At 45.7% G+C, this 27,117-nt stretch overlaps 1 protein-coding gene across 1 annotated transcript in view; it reads right to left on the bottom strand.

Annotated features, from left to right (window-relative positions):
- Positions 1-27,117, bottom strand: part of snx7 (sorting nexin 7) — a 106,760-nt gene that overhangs the window by 34,807 nt on the left and 44,836 nt on the right. Inside the window, exons 3-5 of the mRNA XM_072510571.1 lie at positions 18,497-18,607; positions 15,703-15,861; positions 4,558-4,756 (exon numbers count right to left, since the gene is read on the bottom strand). Of these exons, the coding sequence (XP_072366672.1) occupies positions 4,558-4,756; positions 15,703-15,861; positions 18,497-18,607 (469 nt within the window). The remainder of the gene's footprint in view (positions 1-4,557; positions 4,757-15,702; positions 15,862-18,496; positions 18,608-27,117) is intronic.

The following is a 27,117-nucleotide window of genomic DNA, read 5'->3' as shown; positions in this document are numbered from 1 at the left end:
TTTTTATAAAAATTTAATTTAGTTGTTAGCTAGATCTTGGTAGAAAGTTAGAGGAATGGCAGGGAAGGGAGCACAATGTTCCTCCTGCAGGATGTTTGAGGTGAGGGATGCAGTTAGTGTCCCTGCTGATTTTACCTGCAGGAAGTGCTGCCATCTCCAGCTCCTCCAAGACCGAGTTAGGGAACTGGTGCTGGAGTTGGAAGAACTTCGGATCATTCGGGAGGCAGAAGGGGTCATAGATAGCAGCTTCAGGGAATTAGTTACACCAAAGATTGGAGATAGGTGGGTAACTGTAAGAGGGACTGGGAAAAAACAGTCAGTGCAGGGATCCCCTGCGGTCGTTCCCCTGAGAAACAAGTATACCGCTTTGGATACTTGTGGGGGGGACGACTTACCAGGGGTAAGCCATGGGGTACGGGCCTCTGGCACGGAGTCTGTCCCTGTTGCTCAGAAGGGAAGGGGGGAGAGGAGCAGAGCATTAGTAATTGGGGACTCTATAGTCAGGGGCACAGATAGGAGATTTTGTGGGAGCGTGAGAGACTCACGTTTGGTATGTTGCCTCCCAGGTGCAAGGGTACGTGATGTCTCGGATCGTGTTTTCCGGGTCCTTAGGGGGGAGGGGGAGCAGCCCCAAGTCGTGGTCCACATTGGCACCAACGACATAGGTAGGAAAGGGGACAAGGATGTCAGGCAGGCTTTCAGGGAGCTAGGATGGAAGCTCAGAACTAGAACAAACAGAGTTGTTATCTCTGGGTTGTTGCCCGTGCCACGTGATAGTGAGATGAGGAATAGGGAGAGAGAGCATTTAAACACGTGGCTACAGGGATGGTGCAGGCGGGAGGGTTTCAGATTTTTGGATAACTGGGGCTCTTTCTGGGGAAGGTGGGACCTCTACAGACAGGATGGTCTACATCTGAACCTGAGGGGCACAAATATCCTGGGGGGGAGATTTGTTAGTGCTCTTTGGGGGGGTTTAAACTAATGCAGCAGGGGCATGGGAACCTGGATTGTAGTTTTAGGGTAAGGGAGAATGAGAGTATAGAGGTCAGGAGCACAGATTTGACGTCGCAGGAGGGGGCCAGCGTTCAGGTAGGTGGTTTGAAGTGTGTCTACTTCAATGCCAGGAGTATACGAAACAAGGTAGGGGAACTGGCAGCGTGGGTTGGTACCTGGGACTTCGATGTTGTGGCCATTTCGGAGACATGGATAGAGCAGGGACAGGAATGGATGTTGCAGGTTCCGGGGTTTAGGTGTTTTAGTAAGCTCAGAGAAGGAGGCAAAAGAGGGGGAGGTGTGGCGCTGCTAGTCAAGAGCAGTATTACGGTGGCGGAGAGGATGCTAGATGGGGACTCTTCTTCCGAGGTAGTATTGGCTGAAGTTAGAAACAGGAAAGGAGAGGTCACCCTGTTGGGAGTTTTTTATAGGCCTCCTAATAGTTCTAGGGATGTAGAGGAAAGGATGGCGAAGATGATTCTGGATATGAGCGAAAGTAACAGGGTAGTTATTATGGGAGACTTTAACTTTCCAAATATTGACTGGAAAAGATATAGTTCGAGTACAATAGATGGGTCGTTTTTTGTACAGTGTGTGCAGGAGGGTTTCCTGAAACAATATGTTGACAGGCCAACAAGAGGCGAGGCCACGTTGGATTTGGTTTTGGGTAATGAACCAGGCCAGGTGTTGGATTTGGAGGTAGGAGAGCACTTTGGGGACAGTGACCACAATTCGGTGACGTTTACGTTAATGATGGAAAGGGATAAGTATACACCGCAGGGCAAGAGTTATAGCTGGGGGAAGGGCAATTATGATGCCATTAGACGTGACTTGGGGGGGATAAGGTGGAGAAGTAGGCTGCAAGTGTTGGGCACACTGGATAAGTGGGGCTTGTTCAAGGATCAGCTACTGCGTGTTCTTGATAAGTATGTACCGGTCAGACAGGGAGGAAGGCGTCGAGCGAGGGAACCGTGGTTTACCAGGGAAGTGGAATCTCTTGTTAAGAGGAAGAAGGAGGCCTATGTGAAGATGAAGTGTGAAGTTTCGGTTGGGGCGATGGATAGTTACAAGGTAGCGAGGAAGGATCTAAAGAGAGAGCTAAGACGAGCAAGGAGGGGACATGAGAAGTATTTGGCAGGAAGGATCAAGGAAAACCCAAAAGCTTTCTATAGGTATGTCAGGAATAAGCGAATGACTAGGGAAAGAGTAGGACCAGTCAAGGACAGGGATGGGAAATTGTGTGTGGAGTCTGAAGAGATAGGCGAGATACTAAATGAATATTTTTCGTCAGTATTCACTCAGGAAAAAGATAATGTTGTGGAGGAGAATGCTGAGCCCCAGGCTAATAGAATAGATGGCATTGAGGTACGTAGGGAAGAGGTGTTGGCAATTCTGGACAGGCTGAAAATAGATAAGTCCCCGGGACCTGATGGGATTTATCCTAGGATTCTATGGGAGGCCAGGGAAGAGATTGCTGGACCTTTGGCTTTGATTTTTATGTCATCATTGGCTACAGGAATAGTGCCAGAGGACTGGAGGACAGCAAATGTGGTCCCTTTGTTCAAAAAGGGGAGCAGAGACAACCCCGGCAACTATAGACCGGTGAGCCTCACGTCTGTAGTGGGTAAAGTCTTGGAGGGGATTATAAGGGACAAGATTTATAATCATCTAGATAGGAATGATATGATCAGGGATAGTCAGCATGGCTTTGTGAAGGGTAGGTCATGCCTCACAAACCTTATTGAGTTCTTTGAGAAGGTGACTGAACAGGTAGACGAGGGTAGAGCAGTTGATGTGGTGTATATGGATTTCAGCAAAGCGTTTGATAAGGTTCCCCACGGTAGGCTATTGCAAAAAATACGGAGGCTGGGGATTAAGGGTGATTTAGAGATGTGGATCAGAAATTGGCTAGCTGAAAGAAGACAGAGGGTGGTGGTTGATGGGAAATGTTCAGAATGGAGTACAGTCACAAGTGGAGTACCACAAGGATCTGTTCTGGGGCCGTTGCTGTTTGTCATTTTTATCAATGACCTAGAGGAAGGCACAGAAGGGTGGGTGAGTAAATTTGCAGATGATACTAAAGTCGGTGGTGTTGTCGATAGTGTGGAAGGATGTAGCAGGTTACAGAGGGATATAGATAAGCTGCAGAGCTGGGCTGAGAGGTGGCAAATGGAGTTTAATGTAGAGAAGTGTGAGGTGATTCACTTTGGAAGGAATAACAGGAATGCGGAATATTTGGCTAATGGTAAAGTTCTTGAAAGTGTGGCTGAGCAGAGGGATCTAGGTGTCCATGTACATAGATCCCTGAAAGTTGCCACCCAGGTTGATAGGGTTGTGAAGAAGGCCTATGGAGTGTTGGCCTTTATTGGTAGAGGGATTGAGTTCCGGAGTCGGGAGGTCATGTTGCAGCTGTACAGAACTCTGGTCCGGCCGCATTTGGAGTATTGCGTACAGTTCTGGTCACCGCATTATAGGAAGGACGTGGAGGCTTTGGAGCGGGTGCAGAGGAGATTTACCAGGATGTTGCCTGGTATGGAGGGAAAATCTTATGAGGAAAGGCTGACGGACTTGAGGTTGTTTTCGTTGGAGAGAAGAAGGTTAAGAGGAGACTTAATAGAGGCATACAAAATGATCAGGGGGTTGGATAGGGTGGACAGTGAGAGCCTTCTCCCGCGGATGGATATGGCTGGCACGAGGGGACATAACTTTAAACTGAGGGGTAATAGATATAGGACAGAGGTCAGAGGTAGGTTCTTTACGCAAAGAGTAGTGAGGCCGTGGAATGCCCTACCTGCTACAGTAGTGAACTCGCCAACATTGAGGGCATTTAAAAGTTTATTGGATAAACATATGGATGATAATGGCATAGTGTAGGTTAGATGGCTTTTGTTTCGGTGCAACATCGTGGGCCGAAGGGCCTGTACTGCGCTGTATTGTTCTATGTTCTATGTTCTATAGGATACACGGTGCAAATTAGGCTTTGAAAAAGAAAGGGACTTTTAAGTCTTCTGCATATACTGCCTTCATTTCAACAAACATCTGGGCAGCAAATATGTTCATGTAGCTGAGCTTTATGTATACTTCACTCTCCTCTCTGAAAGTAATTATCAGTTTTACTAACCCAGGATCCAATACGCCACATTTAACTTAATAAAAAAAGCTTTTGTCAATTTTATGTGAACGTTAACGCTAAACTGATACATCAAATAATGTAACACACAAACAATGCAACTACATTGTCTCACCTGAATACAGCCAACTAGTCACATAAAAGGATGGAATTGTTCCCAACACTGCTGCTTACAGTGACTACTGAAATTGACAAGGTCCAACGCATGCATGCAGCAAGGCTGATTCACGACATCACAGAACTATTTGCAGTGGGCCTGATCAAGGTCAAATTAATCATGCACAAATTCAATGCAACACAAATACAAATTTGTTGCTGGCATTATGTACACAAGTTATAAGTAGACATTTCATATTAAAAATCAAGGGAGAAAGCGTTAGCAAATACATTTTTATGATTATTATTTTAGTAAAAGACTAATTTGCAATACTGACCTTTCAGTTCCCTTAAAATCCTTTGGCTGATTTTATCCAATGTTCCCATTTTCTGACGGAAAATGTCCACATAGTCACTCATGGTTGTGAATTCGTTGGGTCGATTCTTAACACTCCTAACTGTGCTAGCAACAGCCCTGACTGTTTCTCCCATTTTACTGATGAATCCTGGACCAAGTTTCTTGTGAGATGCCAAATCCTGCATTAACGTTTTAAAAAGATAAAAGTGAATAACCCAAAAGGAAAATAATTATACTGCATATCAAAAAAAAGAGAAATAAATTACAAAGTCGGCATGCAATGGATAAAATGGGAACAGATACATTAGTAGCAAGTCATTCAATTAGATTATGGCTAATCTATATTTTCATCTATCTGCCTTAGTTCCTTAAATCCTTTGACCTAATGAAAACCTACTAATCGTAGTTGTAAATTGTCAATTTACCTAGCCTCAACAGCTTTCTGGGGAGAATTCCAGATTTCATAGAAAATCGGAGATGTAGGCCATTCGGCCCTTCGAGACTGCTCTGCCATTCAAGATCATGGGCGATCCTCTATCTCAACACCTTACTTCTGCAATCTCCCCAAACCCATCGGCACCTTTAGAGACTAGAAATCTATTTTCTTCTTAAATATATTCAATGATTTGATAGAGAGCTCCATAGGTTCTGTGGTAGAGAGCTCCATAGGTTCACCACACCCTGAGTGAAGAGGTTTTTCCTCATTTCACTCCTGAATGGCCTCTCCTACACCCTGAAACTGCGACCCCTTGTTTTAGACCCAGTTTTGGGCATCTTACTTTGGGAAAGATATTTAAAGATTATGGAGAGCACACAGAAGAAATATCCTACAACAGAATTAGGGATGAGAGGTAGAATTACAAGAGGCTAGCAATACTGGGGCTATTTGTAATATAAAAAGCTGGATCATGGGCGATCTGACAGGTTTTAACAATTAGATTTTACTGCAATAAAATAGAAAAAAAAACTAATTCCATTGGCTGTTAGGTGAGCAACTAAAAAGCATAAATTGATGAGCATCACTAAAAAGACAATATATGTATTTAGAGGACTATTAGGTACGTGTAATGTTCCAGACATAGTGGTGGAAGTAGAATTCTTAATAGCTTTTAAAAAGGGGAATCAAATAAATATTTTAAAAAAGAGAAACTTAAAAGCAGAGAGGAAGATATTGTGATTGAGATTTGCTAAGTGTACAGCTCTTCTAGATTAGAGCCCCAATGCTGTAAAATCTTATTCAAACAAAACAGGAATGCAAAAGATACGGGGCTGGATTCTCCGTTCCGCCGCGCCCCATTTCTGCCCGACCCACTGGCGGGATTCTGTTACGCCGGCCGGTCAATGGGGTTTCCCATTGAGGGGCAGCCCCACGCCGTCAGGAAACCCCCGGGCGCTGGCAAAACGGAGAATCCAGCCCCCCGTGTCTCGGGAGCACTGAATTTAAGAACAATGTGAGCTTCCACATAGCTTTCATAAATATCTGTAAGGGTAACAAACCAGTGGTGGTGGGAGCAATTGTCCCATCACATTAATGAGCACAAATTTCAAAATAAATTCAATTTCCCCTTCTTTTTCCTCCTTTTTTCTCAGATGGGGTTACTGCATCTTGGCACAATTTTACAAGGAACTTGGGCTACATTTTAGTTGATTCAATTCTGTATTTATCACTATTGGTGCAGAAATATTATAATTAGGTGAACAACCAATATGCAATGTCACAGCTGCGGGATGGAATCGCATGTTCCTATTTTGTTGAATTATACTCATCTCCAGAACACATTGCAGCTTTGGTCCAAACTCAAGACAAAAGAGCCGAACTACAGAGATGGGTGAGAGTGACTGTCCTTGACGTCAAGCACTTGACCGAGTGTGGCATCAAGGAGCCCTAGTAAAATTTTAATCAGTGAGAGGTCAAGGAGGAAACTCTTCACTGGTTGCAGTCATAACATACACAAAGACAGAGTTGTGGCTGTTGGAGGCCAATCCTTTCAATCTCAGGACATCGCTGTAAGAGTTTCTCAGGATAGTGCTTTGTGCCCAACCATTTTCAGCTGCTTCATCAATGACCTTCCCCCCACCATGAGGTCAAAAATGGGGGTAATTGATGATGATTGTTGACCACTATGTGTGACCTCTCAGGTACTAAAGCAGTCCATGCCCATAAAAAGCAAGACCTGGACAACATGTAGGCTTGACCTGAAGTGGCAAGTGACATTCACACCATACAAGTACCAGGCAATTACCATCTCTAAAAAAGAATCAGATAATTTGCCCTTGACACTCAAGGGTATTATTTTTGCCAAATCCCTCACCTTAGAACATAAGAACTAGGAGTAGGAGTGGGCCATCTGACCCCTCGAGCCTACTCCGTCATTCAATAAGATCATGGCTGATCTTTTTGTGGACTCAGTGCCACTTACCCGCCCGCTCACCATAACCTTTAATTCCTTTACTGTTCAAAAATCTATCTTTGCTTTAAAAACATTCAACGAGGTAGCCTCAACTTCTTCACTGGGTTGGAAAGTCCACAGATTTACAACCCTTTGGGTGAAGAGGTTCCTCCTCAACTCAGTCCTAAAGCTGCTCCCCCTTATTTGGAGGCAATGCCCCTAGTTCCAGTTTCACCCGCCAGTGGGAACAACCTCCCTGCTTCTATCTCAATTATTCCCTTCATAATTTTATATATTTCTAACAGATCCCCCCTCATTCTTCTAAATTCCAGTATAGTCCCAGTCTACTCAGTCTCTCTTCACAAGCCAATCCTCTCAACTCTGGAATCAACCCAGTGAATCTCCACTGCACACCCTCCAGTGCCAGTACATCCTTTCTTAAGTAAGGAGACCAAAACTGTACACAGTACTCCAGGTATGGCCTCACCAGCCCCTATACAGCTGCAGCATAACCTCCCTGTTTGAAAACTCCATCCCTTTAGAAATGAAGGACAAAATTCCATTTGTCTCCTTAATTACCTGCTCCACCTGCAAACCAACTTTTTGCGATTCATACACAAGGACACCCAGGTCCCTCTGCACAGCAGCATGCTGCAATTTACCAACATTGAACTCCATCTGTCAGTCCCTTGCCAACTCACTTAAACTATCTATATCCCTCTGCAGACTTTGTGCCCTTTGCACATTTTATTCTACCACTCATCTTAGTGTCATCTGCAAACTTTTGACACTTTACACTTGGTCCCCAACTCCAGATGATCTAAGTAAATTGTAAACAATTGCAGTCCCAAAACTGATCCCTGAGGCACACCACTAGTCACTGGTCACCAACCAGCAAAACACCCATTTATCCCCACTCTTTGTTTTCTGCTAGTTAACCAATCCTCTACCATGCTAATACATTGGTGTGCATCAGGCTTTTGTGCAGCACCTTGTCGAATGCCTTCTGGAAATCCAGATACATCACATCCACAGTATCCCGTTGTTCACAGCACTCGTAATGTCCTCAAAGAGTTCCAATAAATTAGTTAAACATGACCAGCCTTTCATGAACTCATGCTGCATCTGCCCAATGGGACAGTTTCTATCCAGATGTTGCACTATTTCTTCCTAACGATAGATTCAAACATTTTTCCCACTTCAGAAGTTAAGCCAACCGGCGTATAGTTACCCGCCTTTTGTCTACCTCCTTTTTTAAAGTGCCGTCACATTTGCTGTTTTTCAATGTGACGGAACGGCCCCAAAGTCCAGCGAATTTTGGAAAATTACCACGAGCGCATTTCCTATTTCCCCCGCCATTTCTTTTAGTATCCTGGGATGTGTTATATTACAGAGATGTAATGTATATATTACTCATTTGCCTTGCCGAGTTGTATTTAACTTGATGATAAACAGTCAAAGTCTTCCAGTTGATGACAAATTATTTATTGAGTAACAAAATAATATACTTGTGAGTTCTTTTACTTTAATACTTTGACTAGTAATAGAATTAACTAAGATTAGATTAAATTAACAATTAATATAATACACTACATTCTGAGCTGGTCATGTCTATCCTCGAGCTGCAATGCACACACACTAACACGAAGAGTGGGAAACTCCTTATATAGTTCCTGTTAATGTTGCCATCGAGTGATAATTTGACTGTACTGACTGCACATTAACTAATCATGTTTTAACATGTACAGAGATCACTTCAGGATGTATTCCATCAGGGCCAGGAAACTTGTCTACCTTTAGGCCCATTAGCTTGCCCAATACTACTTCCTTAATGATAATGATCATTTTTAGATCCTCATCTGCCATAGCCTTCTTGCCATCAATTATTGGCATGTTGTTTGTGTCTTCCACTATGAAAACTGACACCTACCCTTTCAATGCCTCGGCCATTTCCATATTTCCCATTATTAAGTCCCCCTTTTCATCCTCTAAAGGACCAATGTTTACCTTAGCCACTCGTTTCATTTTATATATTTGTAGAAACTTTTGTTTAAAAAAAACTTTGACCAGTTATATAAATACTGTGGCTATAAGAGTGGCCAGAGACTGGGAATGTTCTTCCGAGTTACTGCCCCCCACGACACTCCCAATAAAGCCTGTCCATTAGTGCCTACATTACTTTTTAATCAATCCTTTTCTCTTTACGTACCTATGGAAACCTTTACAGTCAGATGTTATGTTCCCCGCTAGCTTACTTTCATATTGTATTTTCCCCTTATTAATCAATGCCTTTGCTGAATTTTAAATTGTCAGGTCTATTGCTTTTTCTTGCTAATTTGTATGCTTCTTCTTTGAATCTAATACTGTCTCTAATTTCCCTTGTAAGCCATGTTTTGGCCACAGTTCCCTTTCTTTTCTTGCACCAAATAGAAATAAACAACTTTTCGAGTTCACCTATTTGTTCTTGAATGTCTGCCATTGCATGCTCACTGTCCTTCCTTTCAGGAATGTTTCCCAGTCCGTCATAGACAACCCATGCCTCATACCATCACAGTTACCTTTACTGAAGTTCAGAAACCTGGGACGGGATTCTCTCAGCCCAGGCTGGGCTGGAGAATTGGTGGGTCGACGCGAAGCCGCCCCGACGCCGGTCCACCGATTCTCCGGAGAGTGGAGAATCGGCGCCAGGGGCGAGGCGTTGGTCACATAGGCAATTCTCCGCCCGGGATGGGCCGAGCGGCCGTACAAAAAAATCCGAGTCCCGCCGGCGGCATCCACGTGTGGTCTTACCCGGCGGGTTCTCTGCGAGCATGTATCTGGGGGCGGCCTGGTGGGAGGGCAGGGGTGTCCGACCCCGGGGTGGGGGTGGGGGGTGTCTCCGCTGTGGCCTGGCCCGCGATCGGGGCCTACCAATCGGCGGGCCGGCCTCTCGGGCTGGGGGCCTCTTTTGTTCCGCGACGGCCCCTGTAGCCCTGCGCATGTGCATGCGCGCATTGGCACCGGTCCCACTGTGCATGCGCAGACCCGCGGCGCCCATGTGACGCCGGCATCGGCAGCTGGAGCGGCGTGTGTTGCTCCAGTGCCGTGCTGGCCCCCTGGATCCGGCACTGGATCGCTCCAGGTCTAGGACGGGTAGGATGCCGGTGGCGGCTAGAGTGCTGAGGGGGTTTATGGACCAGATGGGAGGGGTGGACCCATGGAGATTTGCAAGACCGGGGGCTATGGAATTTTCATTCTTCTCACATGTCCATAAGGCTTATTCCCGAATCGACTTTTTCATCTTGAGTAGGGCGTTGATAGCGAGAGTGGAGGATACTGAGTATTCGGCAATAGCCATTTCGGACCATGCCCCGCATTGGGTGGACTTGGAGATGGGGGGGGAGAGGGACCAGCGCCCGCTGTGGCGCTTGGAGGTGGGGCTGTTGGTGGACGAGGAGGTGAGCGAGCGGGTCCGAGGAAGTATAGAGAGGTACCTGGAGACCAACGACAACGGGGAGGTCCGAGTGGAGATGGTATGGGAGGCACTGAAGGCAGTGGTGAGGGGAGAGCTGATCTCCATTAGGGCCCACAAGGAGCGGAGGGAGCGGGGGGAGAGGGAGAGGCTGGTGGGGGAGATAGTGAGGGGAGACAGCAGGTATGCGGAGGAGCCCGAGGAAGGATTGTTGAGGAAGAGGCGTAGCCTCCAGGCCGAATTCGATCTGGTGACCACCAGGAAGACGGAGGTGCAGTGGAGGAAGGCCCAGGGGGCGATTTACAAGTATGGGGAGAAGGCAAGCCGGATGCTGGCGCATCAGCTTCGGAAGCGGGACGCAGCTAGGGAGATCGGGAGAGTTAAGGACAGGGGAGGGAGTGTGGTGCGGAGTGGAGCTGGCATCAATGGGGTCTTCAGTGACTTCTATGAGGAATTGTACCGATCCGAGCCCCCACGGGAGGGAGGGAGGGATGGGCCGCTTCCTGGACCAACTGAGGTTTCCAAAGGTGGAAGAGGGACTGGTGGCGGGATTGGGGGCCCCGATTGGGCTGGAGGGGCTGATCAAAGGGATAGGAAGCATGCAGGAGGGGAAGGCACCAGGGCCGGACGGTTTCCCGGTCGAATTCTATAAAAAATATATGGACCTGTTGGGCCCGCTGTTAGTTAGGACCTTCAATGAGGCAAGGGAGGGGGGGGGCTTTGCCCCCGACGATGCCCCGGGCACTGATCTCCTTGATACTGAAGCGGGACAAGGATCCCCTGCAGTGTGGGTCTTACAGACCAATTTCCTTGCTAAATGTAGATGCCAAGGTGCTGGCGAAGGTCTTAGCCATGAGGATTGAGGATTGTGTGCCGCAGATCATCCATGAAGACCAGACGGGGTTTGTGAAGGGGAGGCAGTTGAACGCGAATGTGCAGAGGCTTTTGAACATTATCATGATGCCGGCGAGGGTGGGGGAGGCGGAGATAGTGGTGGCGATGGACGCTGGGAAAGCCTTCGATAGGGTAGAGTGGAGGTACCTTTGGGAGGTGCTGAAAAGGTTCGGGTTGGGGGAGGGGTTTGTCAGGTGGGTTAGGCTGTTGTATGAGCTCCCGATGGCGAGTGTGGCCACAAACAGGAGGAGGTCAGAGCACTTTTGGTTGCACCGAGGGACGAGACAGGGGTGTCCCTTATCTCCCCTGCTCTTCGCACTGGCGATTGAACCCCTGGCTATGGCACTGAGGGAGTCAAGGAACTGGAGGGGGTTGGTGCGTGGTGGGGAGGAGCATAGGGTGTCACTTTATGCGGACGACGTGCTGCTGTATGTGGCGGACCCGGTGGGAGGAATGCCAGAGGTAATGAGGATTCTTATGGAATTCGGGGACTTTTCGGGGTACAAGCTCAACATGGGGAAGAGCGAGCTGTTCGTAGTTCATCCAGGGGACCAGAAGAGGGGGATTGGCGAGCTCCCACTAAAAATGGCGGAGAGGAGCTTCCGGTATCTGGGAATCCAGGTGGCCAGGCGATGGGGGGCCCTGCATAGGCTTAATTTTACAAGGCTGGTGGAGCAAATGGAGGAGGAGTTCAAGAGGTGGGACTTGTTGCCGCTGTCCTTGGCGGGTAGGGTGCAGTCAATTAAAATGACTGTGCTCCCAAGGTTTTTGTTCCTGTTCCAGTGCCTCCCCGTGTTTATCCCGAAGGCTTTTTTCAGGCAGGTTAACAGGCGTATAATGGGGTTTGTGTGGGCACGAGGGACTCCGAGGGTGAGAAGGGTGTTCCTGGAGCGGAGTAGAGATAGGGGGGGCACCCAACCTTTGTGGATACTACTGGGCCGCCAATGCAATGATGGTGCGCAAGTGGGTGATGGAGGGGGAGGGGGCTGCATGGAAGAGGCTGGAGATGGCGTCTTGTGTGGGTACGAGTCTGGGGGCGCTGTCTTCGGCGCCGCTGCCGCTCCCTCCAAGGAGGTATACCACGAGCCCGGTGGTGGTGGCTGCCCTCAAAATTTGGGGGCAGTGGAGGCGGCACGGGGGGGGGGGGGGGGGGGAAGTGGGGGCCTCAGTGGGGACCCCATTATGGGGGAACCACCAGTTCGCCCCAGAAAGAACAGGTGGAGGGTTTGCGGGGTGGCACAGGGCAGGGATACGAAAGTTGGGGTACCTGTTTGTGGACGGGAAGTTCGCGAGCCTGGGTGAGCTGGAGGAGAAGTACGGGCTCCCCCGCCCCCAGGGAACACCTTCAGGTACTTACAGGTAAGGGCGTTTGCCAGACAGCAGGTGGTGGAATTCCCGCGGCTACGGCCACACACAGTACAGGACAGGGTGATCTCAGGGGGGTGGGTGGGAGTGGGGAAGATCTCGGAAACTTACCAGTTGATGCAGGAGAAGGAGGAGGAGACCTCGGTGGTGAAGGTAAAGTGGGAGGAGGAGTTGGGAGAGGAAATTGAGGAAGGGACGTGGGCGATGCCCTGGGGAGAGTGAACTCTTCCTCATCGTGCGCGAGGCTCAGCCTCATACAGTTTAAGGTGCTGCACAGGGCACACATGACCGGGACAAGGATGAGTTGGTTTTTTGGGGATGAGGACAGGTGTGTTAGGTGCTCAGGGAGCCCAGCAAATCACACCCATATGTTCTGGGCTTGCCCAGCGCTGGAGGAATTTTGGAAGGGCGTAGCGAGGACCGTGTCGAGGGTGGTAGGTTCCAGGGTCAAGCCGGGCTGGGGGCTCGCAATATTTGGGGTGGCAGAGAAGCCGGGAGTGCAGGAGGCGAAAGAAGCCAGAATTCTGGCCTTTGCGTCCCTGGTAGCCCGGCAAAGGATTCTTCTTCAGTGGAAGGATGCGAGGCCCCCAAGCGTGGAATCCTGGATCAACGATATGGCGGGGTTTATTACGTTGGAGAGGGTGAAATTCGCCTTGAGAGGGTCGGTACAAGGGTTCTTTCGGCGGTGGCAACCGTTCTTAGACTTCCTGGCAGAGCGCTAGACATTGGTCAATGGCAGCAGCAACTCGGGGGGGGGGGGGGGGGGGGGGTTCACTTTTTTTTTTGTTGTTTTGTTATTTACACTGGAGGGTCTGAGGGGGGTGTATATACTTAAGTCGGGGTGTTAATGTTAATTTATTATTTTATGTACAGGGGGCGGGGAGGGGGGTATGGAGGGTTGTTTTTCTGGACTGTGTTTTGTACTTAACCCTGTTGGGTTTAGTTTTCATTTTGTTATTGATATTTTATGAAAACCTTTAATAAAAATAATTTTTTAAAAAAAATTTGACCCTGGCAGATTTCACATCATCCGTGCTAATATCTTTCCTCAATAATGTATCAATATGGGGCAGTACGGTGGCGCAGTGGTTAGCACTGGGACTACGGCACTGAGGACCTGGGTTCGAATCCCGGCCCTGGGTCACTGTCCGTGTGGAGTTTGCACATTCTCTCCATGTCTGCGTGGGTTTCACCCCCACAACCCAAAAGATGTGCTGGTTAGATGGATTGGCCATGCTAAATTGTCCCTTAATTGGAAAAAAAATAATAATTGGGTAGTATTTTTAAAAAAAATAATGTATCAATAGGGATTGCCAAGCAATGCTGGACTTGTCAGTGGCGCGCGCATTTTTATAGGAGAGATATTTGGGTAACGCCAATTCCATTATCTTAATATCAGTAATAGACAAGAATAGGAATGCATCATACGACTAATCAGAGGGCGATACATCAGGGACACTTTTGTTTCAGAAAAAGGAAGCTCTGTCTTACGAATTTTCTGCTTTTTGAAGAAGTTTGGAAGACAGTAAATACAGAAACCCAGTAAACAATGCCTTCCCAGTCTTTCAAAAAGCTTTGAAAAAGGCTGCTGCACAAGATTGAAAGCTTAGATATTAGTGACAATGCACTATGCTGAAATCCCGAGGTAGAATGTAGCTGTGGAGGGATTTGGATCTGATTGGAGACCAGTCACCAATGGTGTCACGCCAGGATTAGTGTTGTTATTTACTATTTTCTGTAATGAGCGAGATGTGGGTGTTGGGAACGTGTTCTGTACGTTAGCCGGTATGCGAGAAGTCAGGACTGTAGGTGATGCTCAAACTCTACAGCAGACCTAGATGCGATTAGGCCAATTACTGACAAACAGTGTTTATCTTAGACTCTCTCAGGGAAAACAACTAAAGCAAATAGAGAAAGAAATTTAGATGTACCAGCGTGCAGGTCACAAAGTTTCAAGACCATTGCTACGAAGCAATAGGGTGTTATTTGCAGGAAAATGCACTGTAATATAAAGTATACTGTTTTATCCTGTGCAATTGATTGGCCTCAGTTAGATTATGATGGCTAGTTTCTGTTTTCTCACGCGGATGATACTGATGCTTTGGAAAGAATAAAGAAGGCCACAAGGTTAATTCCCATTTAAAACACCTTAGTCACCAAGTAGCTCGTGACATTTTAGAAAAGCACCAGTCCCTTGGGTGATTTGACTGAGTAAAAGGACTGGATTACGTTTGTGCAGATTGATTCAAGTGAATAAGTTGGAGAGGACCAGGGGTCTCAGTCCAAAGTTATATACGAGTGGAAATAGGTTAGAGTTAGGTGTTTTTATTCCCCTGGAGTACAGTTCATGTGGTGATTGCTGATTTGTTGAGTTCCTGCAAAGGCTCAGCCAACTTCTCGACCTGTACCATATGAATCATGTATGGATGATCGTCTAACTAGCTTTTATCACCCAAGGGAGTCAGGAGACAAATTTTTGTTGTTGTTCTGCCTCTTGAGAAGGGGAAACAAATGTACTGTGATGCACTAAATATCACATTTGTGTAAGAAAGGCCAATAACTCTTGTCCCCTGTGCAAAATTGCACATTCACCGAACTAGGAATATGTTTATAACACAATGACACTGAACATTTGATGGGTAGAAAAGGTCACTCATAGAAACACAAGCACATCAGGCAATCCAAACAAAACTCAAAAGCAGTTCTGTACAATGGTCATATGAACTTGAAATGTTAACTCTGTTTCTCTCTCCACAGATGCTGCCAGACCTGCTGAGCATATCCAGCATTTTCTGTTCTTGTTTCAAAAACAGATTAGCTATTCTGAAACAATTGTAGCTTCTAAGGTCTAATTTCAATATTGTTTGAAACCTTTAAAGCACATGATATAGATCAATGAGCAACAAATAATTCATCATAATTTCCCTATTAAAATCGATTCCCACATGCAAGTATATGTTAAAGCACATAATTACATATTTCTTAGTTTTCTTTGTTTAATGGATATATAATGAATAGATTTTACCTCTACAGTTAGAAATATTTTGAGGTCCTCATTAAAAGACAGAGTAGGGTGGTCAGCAATTCTGTTTAAAAATTTATGTAGTGCCTTCCGCCGAGTTGCTACGAAATCTTCATTAAAGCGTTCCATCATACCTCTCATTACAAATTTCTCTGGCAACGGCTAAGCAAAAGAGAAAATTAATAACGGTTGCATTCACATAATTATAGTACTCATCCACAATGAATTATAGCCCTACCCCAGTTTAATTTTGACACTTAATTTCATAATAAAATGACTAAAACAGAGAAAGCAAATCTTAAGAGCATCCATATAAAAAACACACTCTAAATGCATTTAATTTATGGGAATGACTGCTATTTTTGGCCAAAATAGTTTAAGACTAAGAAAAGTTGCAGTTGTAAATTTTAAAAAATAATAATGGGTTTATTTAATCAGTTTCAAGCTTTGTATATTCTATTGTTTGAAAGCTGGTGAAAATCAACAATATACTCAGATGAACTATGATCATTTTGACCCATGAAAGCATACTCCGGTAAGCTCTATGACTGGGTTTTTATATTGGCGGGGTGGGGGGTGGGGGGGGTAAATGGGGAGAGTGCAAAAGGGAGAAAACAAGATGATTTGTTAATTTCTGTCTCACTACATCTGACAATGGCAAATATTTTATTACAGTAGTCATGCCCATGAAATAAGCAAAATATTCCAAGAGTATTCGAATGGTTATTTTGCTTGCTTGAAAACATGAAGACCGCAAAGTTATATTCATCTTAGTTGCGGAATAACATCTGTGATGTTTTGCTTTCATTGTGATTTCCTCTGTGGGTTTCAACCACAGGAGTAAAAATTGCATATGACACAAATAGTAAAACTACCAGAGCAAAAACAAAAAACTCATGCTCCACACAATCAGACCGACATGCACATTTCATAAACAAACCTGTCGGGCATTTCCATTGATGACAATTGGTGTACTAAGCTGGCAATAAATGATTGCTTTCCACTTCAGAATTCCTGCTTATATTCAAGTATCAAAGGGTTCAATATCATAAAAACAGGAACAGAGAAAATATGCAAAAACACACATCTTATATCAGAGTGCAGAGCAAGAATTTAATCGAAGGTTGATTTCTGTGCCAGACATCAAAACATAGAAAATAGGACCAGCACACCAGTTCTGGCTGTTAAAATGTACATGTTCAGTAACTAAATTGTACAAATAAATTTCTACAAGTAAACACCCTGAAGGATCCATGGATAATATAATAGGTTATTGAGCATTACAAATCAACGATTCAGTTGCTGATTTGTGCTGCATTAGCTGATTTCAAACATACAGTGCGACAACTGACCTCGGAGCCCCTGTGCTGCAGAAACAGCAAAACCAATACAATCAGAGCTCGCAGCCCTGCTCAGGCTTCTTATGCAGACCCCAGGATTAGGCTCAGCATGGTTAAACAGACACGACGGAGCTTTGTTTGAACTTAGGACACTGAATCTAGAAACAATAATAAAAATCTCAGAATTTTTCCCAAAAGGTTACAGAAATTTGTTAGATTTGGCAGGCTGATACTAATGATCTGTGGAACAAATCAAGCTGATCAGCCACGTGAACACTGTTGTGACTCAAGTGGCCAACTTCAAGTCATCCAGGGCACAAGGTCAGTTCAAGACTTGAGCCAATTCGAAAAAAAAAACTCTGCGACATGTCCAAGTATATGCTACTCTTATTGTATCTATTTTTCTCATTATCTTTATAGTACATCAATTGTATTATTTCATTGCTACTCTACATTGTGTTCTATGTCTATTTATTGATTTTCTAGTTTTTAAATTGTACCTATCTCCATTACTCTTTCTTGTTAATCTTTTGTTGTATCTACTTGTGTTTTCTTTTTTTGACCATGAGCATTTATTTCTACTCCATCTCTTTCTCTTTGTTACGATCTTCTTGGGACCGGGTGACTGGGACTAGCTGGAGCAGATAATCATGGAAAGAAGAGTAGCACAAGACATGTCAACATGAGCATGCATTCTGAAAGCTGGCATGAATTTGGACTAAATCATGTAAGTGTAAAGATAAATACAATTGTATCACTGTCCAAGATGAGGGAAGGTCAAGCCTGTTCATTCTGTGGGTGGCTGGGAAACATGTCAGGCAAACTGCAACATACAAAGGGAAGTTTACAAACAAGTTCGAGACATTTTTTGATAAATGTTTATGTAATGTGTGTGTAACAAATTGAACTTCTGTTTCCAAAGATAAACAGTGGGGTACATACTAAACTATTACGGTCGCCCTCTCCACAGAATTTGTATAATAAATCGAGTCTGCATTTTTGAGAGTGAATTAAATCAGATGTGGCACTATAATGATACCAGAGATGTGTTTGATCCTTCCTTCGGGAAAACTAACTGGTTAACGGTAATGTCCTATGAAGAGACCTTGGGAGAAATTGGGCCTGTATTTTCTGGCGTTTCAAAGAATGAGAGGTGATCTCATTGAAAGGAACAAACCGGATAGATGCAGCTAAGATGGTTCCCCTGATTGGGGAGCCTAGAAATGGGGACACAATTTAAAAATAAGGGGAAAGCCACTTTGGACTAAGATGAGGAAGTCTACTTTTTCATGTGTATTCTCTACCCCGTCGACAGAAAATATGACAATATAATCACTTCACATTGTGCTCACACAGTCAAGATTTTTAATACAAAACAAAAAAGATACTTGTGGAATTATTTTGAAAATACTTAAGTGGAAGCAAATCTACAACTTTTCCAAAATTATTAAACTTACAGGAACAATTAAGGTAGAATGTGCTTCTTCAAGTTTGTCCTTTAGCCACAAGAAATCTTGATAACGTCTACGAACTTCATACTCACATGAGTCAAACTGACTCCGAGTGGTCTATAAAAATAGTATTAAGAAAGATTATATACAGAAGAGTGCAGATTATTTTGAAATACACAAACAGCCTTCTTACATTACAAAAGACATCCATTTATTCTTGTTAATATTTGGATATGGCAGAACAAACTGTTCAAAGATTTATTTAGGCTGATTAACTGAAGACTACCATGTTACACAGGGAAGATGATGAACGTAAAGCTCATAAAATGATTACAAATAACGCTTAACCAATAATTAAATCTCTAGTCTGAATTAAAATAGAAAATTGGTTTGAAACTAGTTCAGCTGTGTGAAACAGGTGATTATATAAAAAATCCTGGAATAGTCTAATCCTGCTAACTCAAATAAAATTACATATCAAGTGGAAATTAATTTATCATTTTAAAGAAAGTAGCAAATAGACAATCATTCAATTTTTCCAAATGTTAATTTTTTTTTCCAAGACCAACTATCGTTCCTTTTGGGTGGCACTGTAGCACAGTGGTTAGCACTGTTGCTTCACAGCACCAGGGACATGGGTTTGATTCCCAGCTTGAGTTACTGTCTGTGTGGAGTCTGCACGTTCTCCTCGCGTCTGCGTGGGTTTCCTCCGGGTGCTCCGGTTTTCTCCTATAAGCCCCGAAAGATGTGCTTGTTTGATAACTTGGACATTCTGAATTCTCCCTCCATGTGCCCGAACAGTGCCGTAGTGTGGCGACCAGGGGATTTTCACAGCAATTTCACTGCAGTGTTAACCTACTTAGGACTCTAATAAAGATTATTATTTTTCCATTCTTGAAAATATTCTCTCTTCAAATCCAGTTGCATTTGAGGTACATGCCCTCAACCATCTTCTATTAATTAATCATTTTTCACGAGCCTAGACAGTAAGTATCTGCTTACTATACGACAGACTAGTTGCATCTAGTTGTGAATGTTGGTGAATATTGAGAGACTCAATAAACAGCCCGATCTTCAACGATGGCACACACCAGTATGTGAGTGCAAAATACAAAACTGAAGCATCTGCAGCGATCTTCAGTCAGAAGTGCTGATTAAATAATCTGTTTCAACCGTTTCCTGAAAGATGCTAGTGTTTGGCCTATTCAAATTAGCTGAGTGGGACAGCAGGATGGCGCAGTGGTTAGCACTGCTACCTCATGGCACCGAGGTCCCAGGTTCGATCCCGGCTCTGGGTCACTGTCCGTGTGGAGTTTGCACATTCTCCCCGTGTTTGCCTGGGTTTCGCCCCCACAATCCAAAGATGTGCATGCTAGGTGGATTGACCATGCTACAGTGCCCCTTAATTGGAAAAAATGAATTGGGTACTCTGAATTTTTTTTTAAAGTGAGCTGAGTGCACCGGATGTTACACTGTGACCTTGACAAATTCCCATTGCAGTGCTGAAGATTTGTGCTCTCTAATCAGGTCTGCCTTGAATAAAGCTGTTGTGATGCAGCTGAAATACTGGCATCTACCCAACAATTTGGAAAATGTTCAGGTATTCTCTAGCCACCAAATCCATAAGACCATAAGACATCGGAGCAGAATTAGGCCACTCGGCCCATCGAGTCTGCTCCGCCATTCAATCATGGCTGATATTTCCCCATCTCCATTCTCCTGCCTTCTCCCCATAACCCCTGATCCTCTTATTAATCAAGAACCTATCTATCTTTGTCTTAAAGACACTCAGTGATTTGGCCTCCACGGCCTTCTGCGGCAAAGTGTTCCACAAATTCACCACTCTTTGGCTGAAACAAGTCCTCCTCATCTCTATTTTAAAGGATCGTCCCTTTAGTCTGAGGTGCTGTCCTCTGGATCTAGTTTTTCCTCAAAGACCCCTCATCCTTCTAAACTCCCAACAAGTACAGACCCAGAGTCCTCAACCATTCCTCATACGACAAGTTCTTCATTCCAGGGATCATTCTTGTGAACCTCCTCTGGACCCTTTCCAAGGCCAGCACATCCTTCCTTAGATACGGGCCCCAAAACGGCTCACAATACTCCAAATGGGGCCTGACCAGAGCCTTATACAGCCTCAGAAGTACATCCCTGGTCTTGTATTCTAGCCCTCTTGACATGAATGCTAACATTTCTTTTGCCTTCTTAACTGACGACTGAACCAGCACATTAACCTTAAGAGAATCGTAAACAAGGAGTCACAAGTCCCTTTGTACTTCTGATTTCCTAATCATTTCCCCATTTAGAAAATAGTCTATGCCTAAATTCCTCCTTCCAAAGTGCATAACCTCACACTTTTCCACATTGTATTTCATTTGCCACTTCATTGCTCACTTTCCTAGCTTGTCCAAATCCTTCTGCAGCCCCCTTGCTTCCTCAATACTACAAATCACACGGCAAATACAATCCGCCCAATTATTAACCCATTCGCCTACTTGATGGAGGGGTCGTCAATTGGGTTATCAAATGGCACATTCTCACCAATAACCTGCTCACTGAATTCCAGCAGGTAGGGTGGGTAACTGCTCTGACAGCAAGATAGCATATGACCGAATGTGAAATCAAAGTGCCCAAGTAAAATTAAACTCAATGGGAATCAAGGGGGAAACTCTTCACTGGCTGGAATCATAACTAACACACGGACACACAGGGTAAAAGAGCGGAAGCAGGACACAAGGCAAGTCACCAGGGAGTGCAGTCAGAGGGTGGAGCACTGGAGTGAAACTTCAAAAGAGCAGGGTAGCGTACCTTCACTGAATCCAGAGGCAGAGTTCCGGAGATGGCATCAGGATTCAGAGAGCAACGTGGGACAAAGGAAGCAGCACTGGTCTCGGGAGAGCAGTGGCGCAGGCTGTAAGTTTCAATGAGGTGTCCCCTCATCCTTCTAAACTCCAACGAGTACAGACCCAGAGTCCTCAACCATTCCTCATACGACAAGTTCTTCATTCCAGGGATCATTCTTGTGAACCTCCTCTGGACTCTTTCCAAGGCCAGCATATCCTTCCTTAGGTACGTGGCCCAAGACTGCTCACAATACTCCAAATGGGGTCTGACCAGAGTCTTATACAGCCTCAGACGTACATCCCTGGTCTTGTATTCTAGCCCTCTCCCACCACCCGCAAGTGGCGCGGGCGCAAGTGGCGTAGTGCGGGCGGGAGGCATGGGCGGGGAAGCATGGCACAGGTGGGTGGGGCACACAGGGGGGCCAGAAGCAGCGTGGGGATAGGGTGCCATCAGTGGGCGAGGGGAGCAGCAGACGGGGGCGCGAGGGGACCAACGGCCAGGGGGCATGGGAGCAGCAACAGGAGGGGGGGGGGCCGAGGGGAGCAGTAGCCTGGGGAGGGGGGGTGGGGCACTCCCGGGGGGTGAGGGGAGCACAACCGGGGGGTGAGGGGAGGAGCAGCAGGGCGATAGCAGCAGTGCAAACAGAGGCGAGACGGCAAGATATGAGGGGGAGTGAAAATTAAATGATATCATGCTTTGAATGTAGCATCTCTGACAGGCAGATCAGCGGAAGATGATGGGTGTGTGTGTTAGTCCCCGTCCTACAGCAAGTCTGGTCTCCAGTAGTCTCGGATGTCCCTGCCACTCGGCCAAGACCTCGCTCCACTGGTGGTTGGTTTATAATGACCACCCCACGTTAAAAGAATCCACGCATGGGCATTTTCCACCCCAAACCCACCCCATCCCTCCAAATGTATTTTGGGACCTGGAACGTCAGGACTCTCATGGACAACCCCAACAGCAGCAGATCTGAACATCGAACATACCCCAAAGCCAAAAACAGAGAGGCGTTCATCAAAGACAGAGAGATAGTCAACGCCCGCTGGAGAGAGCATTTCAAGGATCTCCTCAACCAAGACACAGCCTTCGACACAAACGTCCTCGACACCATCCCACAATACGCTACCCGCCACTATCGGAGCTTAACCCCAGCTCGCCGTTGGTCAAAAATGCCAACCGGCAGCTTAAGAACCGCAAGGCCTCTGGCGCAAATGGAATCCTCAAAGAAGTACTAAAATGTGGCAGAGATGCATTCTTGACAAGAATCCACAATTTCATAACCCTTGCCTGGAAGGAAGAAAGCATGCCGGATGATCTCGGAGATGCCGTATTTGTGACCATCTTCAAGAAAGGAGATAGGTCTGACTGCGAATATTAGAGGGATTTCCCTACTCCCCGCGATGGGAAAGGTCATAGTGAGAATACTCATCACCCGCTTCCCCCTAGTGGCTGAAGAGCACCTCACTGAGTCTCAGAGTAACTTCTGCCCATCAAGAGGCTCAATGGACATCACCTTCAGCGCACAACAAATCCAGGAACAGCGCAGGGAGCAACATCAACCTCCGTACATGGTCTTCTTCGATCTCGCAAAGGTGTCCGTCAACCATGAGGGATTGTGGAACATCCTCCTCAAATTCGGCTTCTTGCAGAAATTCGTCACCTGCTCCACAATGACATGCAAGCCGTGATCCTCACCAACAGAACAACCACAGACCAAATATATTTGCAAACTGAGGTCAAACAGGGCTGTTCCACCCCACTTCTCCATCTTCTTTGCAGCAACACTACCTCGTCACCCTGACCCCCCGCTGGAGTGGAGCTAACCTGCTGGACAAGCAGGAAACTGTTCAAGCTCCGACGCCTCCAGGCCAGAACCAAGACCACCCCAACCTCTATCATCAAGCTGCAGTGTGTAGACGACGTCTGTGTGTGCGCACAGAGGCTAAACTACAAACCATTGTTGCACATTCACTGAGGCATACGAGAGAATGGGCCTCAGACTAAACATCCGGAAATCAAGGGTTCTCTACCAGCCTGCTCCTGCCACACAAAACTGCTCCCCAACTATCAAGATCCATGGTGAGCCCTTGGACAAAGAGGATCATTTCCCATACTTCGGGGGCCTACTCTTGGTGCAAGGAGACATTGACGCAGAAATCCACTATAACGCACCACCGCAGTCTTCGGACACCTGAGGAACAGAGTATTCGAAGACCAAGACCTCAAACCCAGCACCAAGCTCATGGTCTACAGAGCAGCTGTGGTCCCCGCCCTCCTGCATGGATCAGAAACTTGGACAATGTACAGCAGGCACCTCAAATCCTTGGAGAGATATCACCAATGCTGCCTCCACAAAATTCTGCAAACAATAATAATCTTTATCAGTGTCACAAGTTGGCTTACATTAACATTGCAATGAAGTTACTGTGAAAATCCTCCAGTCGCCACACAATGGCACCTGTTCGGGTACACCGAGGGAGAATTCAGAATGTCCAATTCACCAAACAAGCACGTCTTTTGGGACTTATGGAAGAAAACCGGAGCACCCGAAGGAAACCCACGCAGACACGGAGAGAACGTGCAGATTCCGCACAGACAGTGATCCAAGCCAGGAATCGAACCCGGGACCATGGCGCAGTGAAGCCACAGTGCTACAGGATAGGCGTACCAATGTGAGCGTCCTCTCCCAGTGACGAGGCACTGGTCATGCTCAATGCCAGCATTCCCGACACAAGACAACCAAAACAAGTGCTCTACTTCAAGCTCTGTAATGGCAAGCAACACGAGGATGGCAGAGGAAATGCTACAAGGGCACTCTGAAAGCCTCCCTCAATAAATGCAACATTCCCACTGATACATGGGAATCACTTGCCTTGGAACACACAAGCTGGAGGAAAAGCATCCGCAAAGGCGGCAATGACCTTGGGCGTTGCAGGGTGGAGCACGCAAAGTTCAAGTGTAAACAGCGGAAGGAGAGCACAGAATCCAGAGCGTCCCACCCACCCACCCCATCAGGCACCTCTTGGCAAACCTGTGGCAGAGTCTGTGGATCCATGATTGGACTTTCAGTTCTCGCAGAAGCCACCTTCCCGGAGTAGAAGCAAGTCATTCTCAATGCTGAGGGACTATCTAAAGGAAGAGACCTAACATAAAGAAAGATTTGGGGGGGTTTTGATTGCCAATCATCTCCAGGATACCACAGCAGAAGATCCTCAGGGCAGTGTCAAATGCTTAGCAATCTTCAGCTGTTTCATCAATGACCTTCCCACTATCATAAAGTCAGAAATAGGGATATCCACTTATTCTTGTACAAGGTTCATTTCATTCAAATCTCCTTGGATAATGAAGCAGTTGATGCTCACATACAGCACGATCTGGACAACATTGTGTTGGACTGAATAGTGCCAAGTAACAGTAGCACTACAAAATGGACAAGCGGTGACCATCTCCAGCAAGAGATATTTAGTCACCACCCCATGACATTCAACAGCATTACCATTATCAAATTCCCCATCATCATCCTGGAATCACCACTGCTGGATTCACTAATTATAGAGGGGGGTCCTTTAAAATACTGGCTAAAATGATTCTTGAAAATTACTGAATTTGTAGAAATATGAGTAAGTTATAATTGTTTGAATACTGTTGTCCATGGCTGTCTCAAATGTTACGAATAATATCCTACAAGTTCTGATATGGAAGATACCTTGGACAAGATAGAAATAGTATGGGCCGCACGGTAGCATAGTGGTTAGCACAATTGCTGCACAGCTCCAGGGTCCCAGGTTCGATTCCCGACTGGGTCACTGGCTGTGCAGAGTCTGCACGGGTTTCCTCCGGGTGCTCCGGTTTCCTCCCACAGTCCAAAGGTGTGCAGGTTAGGTGGATTGGTAATGCTAAATTGCCCTCAAGTGTCCAAAAAGGTTAAGTGGGGGTTACTGGGTTACGGGGATAGGATAGATATGGGGGCTTGAGTAGGGTGCTCTTTGTAAGGGCCGGTCAGACTCGATGGGCCAAATGGCCTTCTTCTGCACTGTAAATTCTATGATCTATAATACCGTAGCTGAGACCAGACGTGACGTGGTGAGTTTGAACGTGGGCAAAAGTCATGGGACAGCTAATTAATTTGGAGTCATTGCTTGATGTCTAATTAACCAATCACCTGTTAAGTGACTGATACTTTCCTGAACGAATCAAGCTGAGAATTAGAACCAATGAAACTAAGTAAGGGGTTAAACCCAGATAAGGATTCCCTTAAGGATTAATCCATCTAACTGATTAACAGAGAAAATTATAGCCGTCGGAGAATAAATTTTGTAAATCTGAAGTCCCTTTTATCTTGAAATTTTGTTTTTACTTGTTCAAGGACATTTCCAGAGACACGGAAAAAGCATTTTCCAGTTAATTTTGTGTAAATGTACCAAAATGTGTTTTTAAGAAATAAACTTTGAATTCATTCAACCGGACAGACTTATCAATGAGCGAGAGATAAGACGAATCTTACTACCACTAACCAGAGGTGTCCCTGGACCACCCACATAAATGCTGTGACTACAACATTAGATAAGAAGCTAGGAATTCTGAGGCATGACAAGAACATAAGAACTAGGAACAGGTTAGGCCATCTGGCCCCTCGAGCCTGCTCCGCCATTCAATGAGATCATGGCTGATCTTTGTGGACTCAGCTCCACTCTCCGTCCCGTACACCATATCCCCGAATCCCTCTATTCTTTAGAAAGGGATCTACCTTTTCTTAAAAATGTTTAAAGAAGGAGCCTCAACTGCTTCACTGGGCAAGGAATTCCAGAGATTCACAACCCTTTGGGTGAAGAAGTTCCTCCTAAACTCGGTCCTAAATCTATTTCGCCTTATTTTGAGGCTATGCCCCCTAGTTCTGCTTTCCCCGACCAGTAGAAACAACCTGCCCGCATTTATCCTATCTATTCCCTTCATAATTTTATATGTTTCAATAAGATCCCCCCGCATCCTTCTAAACTCCAATGGGTACAGTCCCAGTCTACTCAACCTCTCGTCATAATCTAATCCCCTCAACTCTGGGATCAACCTAGTGAATCTCCTCTGCACTCCCTCCAGTGCCAATATGTCCTTTCTCAGGTAAGGAGACCAAAACTGAACACAATACTCCAGATGTGGCCTCACCAACACCTTATACAATTGCAGCATAACCTCCCTAGTCTTGAACTCCATCCCTCAGGCAATGAAAGACAAAACTCGATTAGCCTTCTTACTCAACTGTTGCACCTGCACACCAACTTTTTGTGACTCGTGCACCAGCACACCCAGGTCCCTCTACACAGCAGCATGTTTTAACTCACCTTCTGACTCTCCAAGCCTGTCCACCATTCACAAGGAGGGTGATTGAATATTTTTCAATTACCTGGATGAGCACAGCTTCAACAAAATCAAAGACGTTTGATGCCATCCAAGATAAAATCATTTGTTCAATTACCACCAGATGTAACCACTTAATAGACCGCTCCCCTCCACTGTTGCCATCATCTATAAGATGCAGCAACTCACCAAGGCTTATAGAACATAGAACTGTACAGCACAGTACAGGCTCTTCGGCCCACGATGTTGTGCCAAACTAGTCTGAAACTAAGACCAAATCAACCTACTCCCAATCATTCTAGTGCACTCCATATGCCTATGCAATAACCGCTTGAAAGTTCCTAAAGTGTCCGACTCCACTACCATAGCTGGGAGTGCGTTCCACGCCCCAACCACTCTCTGAGTAAAGAATCTACCTCTGACATCCCTCC

The sequence above is a fragment of the Scyliorhinus torazame genome, chromosome 7 (genome assembly GCF_047496885.1).
Source record: "Scyliorhinus torazame isolate Kashiwa2021f chromosome 7, sScyTor2.1, whole genome shotgun sequence".
In the NCBI taxonomy this organism is placed as follows: domain Eukaryota; kingdom Metazoa; phylum Chordata; class Chondrichthyes; order Carcharhiniformes; family Scyliorhinidae; genus Scyliorhinus; species Scyliorhinus torazame.
Note: the sequence above shows the minus strand (reverse complement) of the source record. Positions and strands in the feature narration are given on the sequence as shown.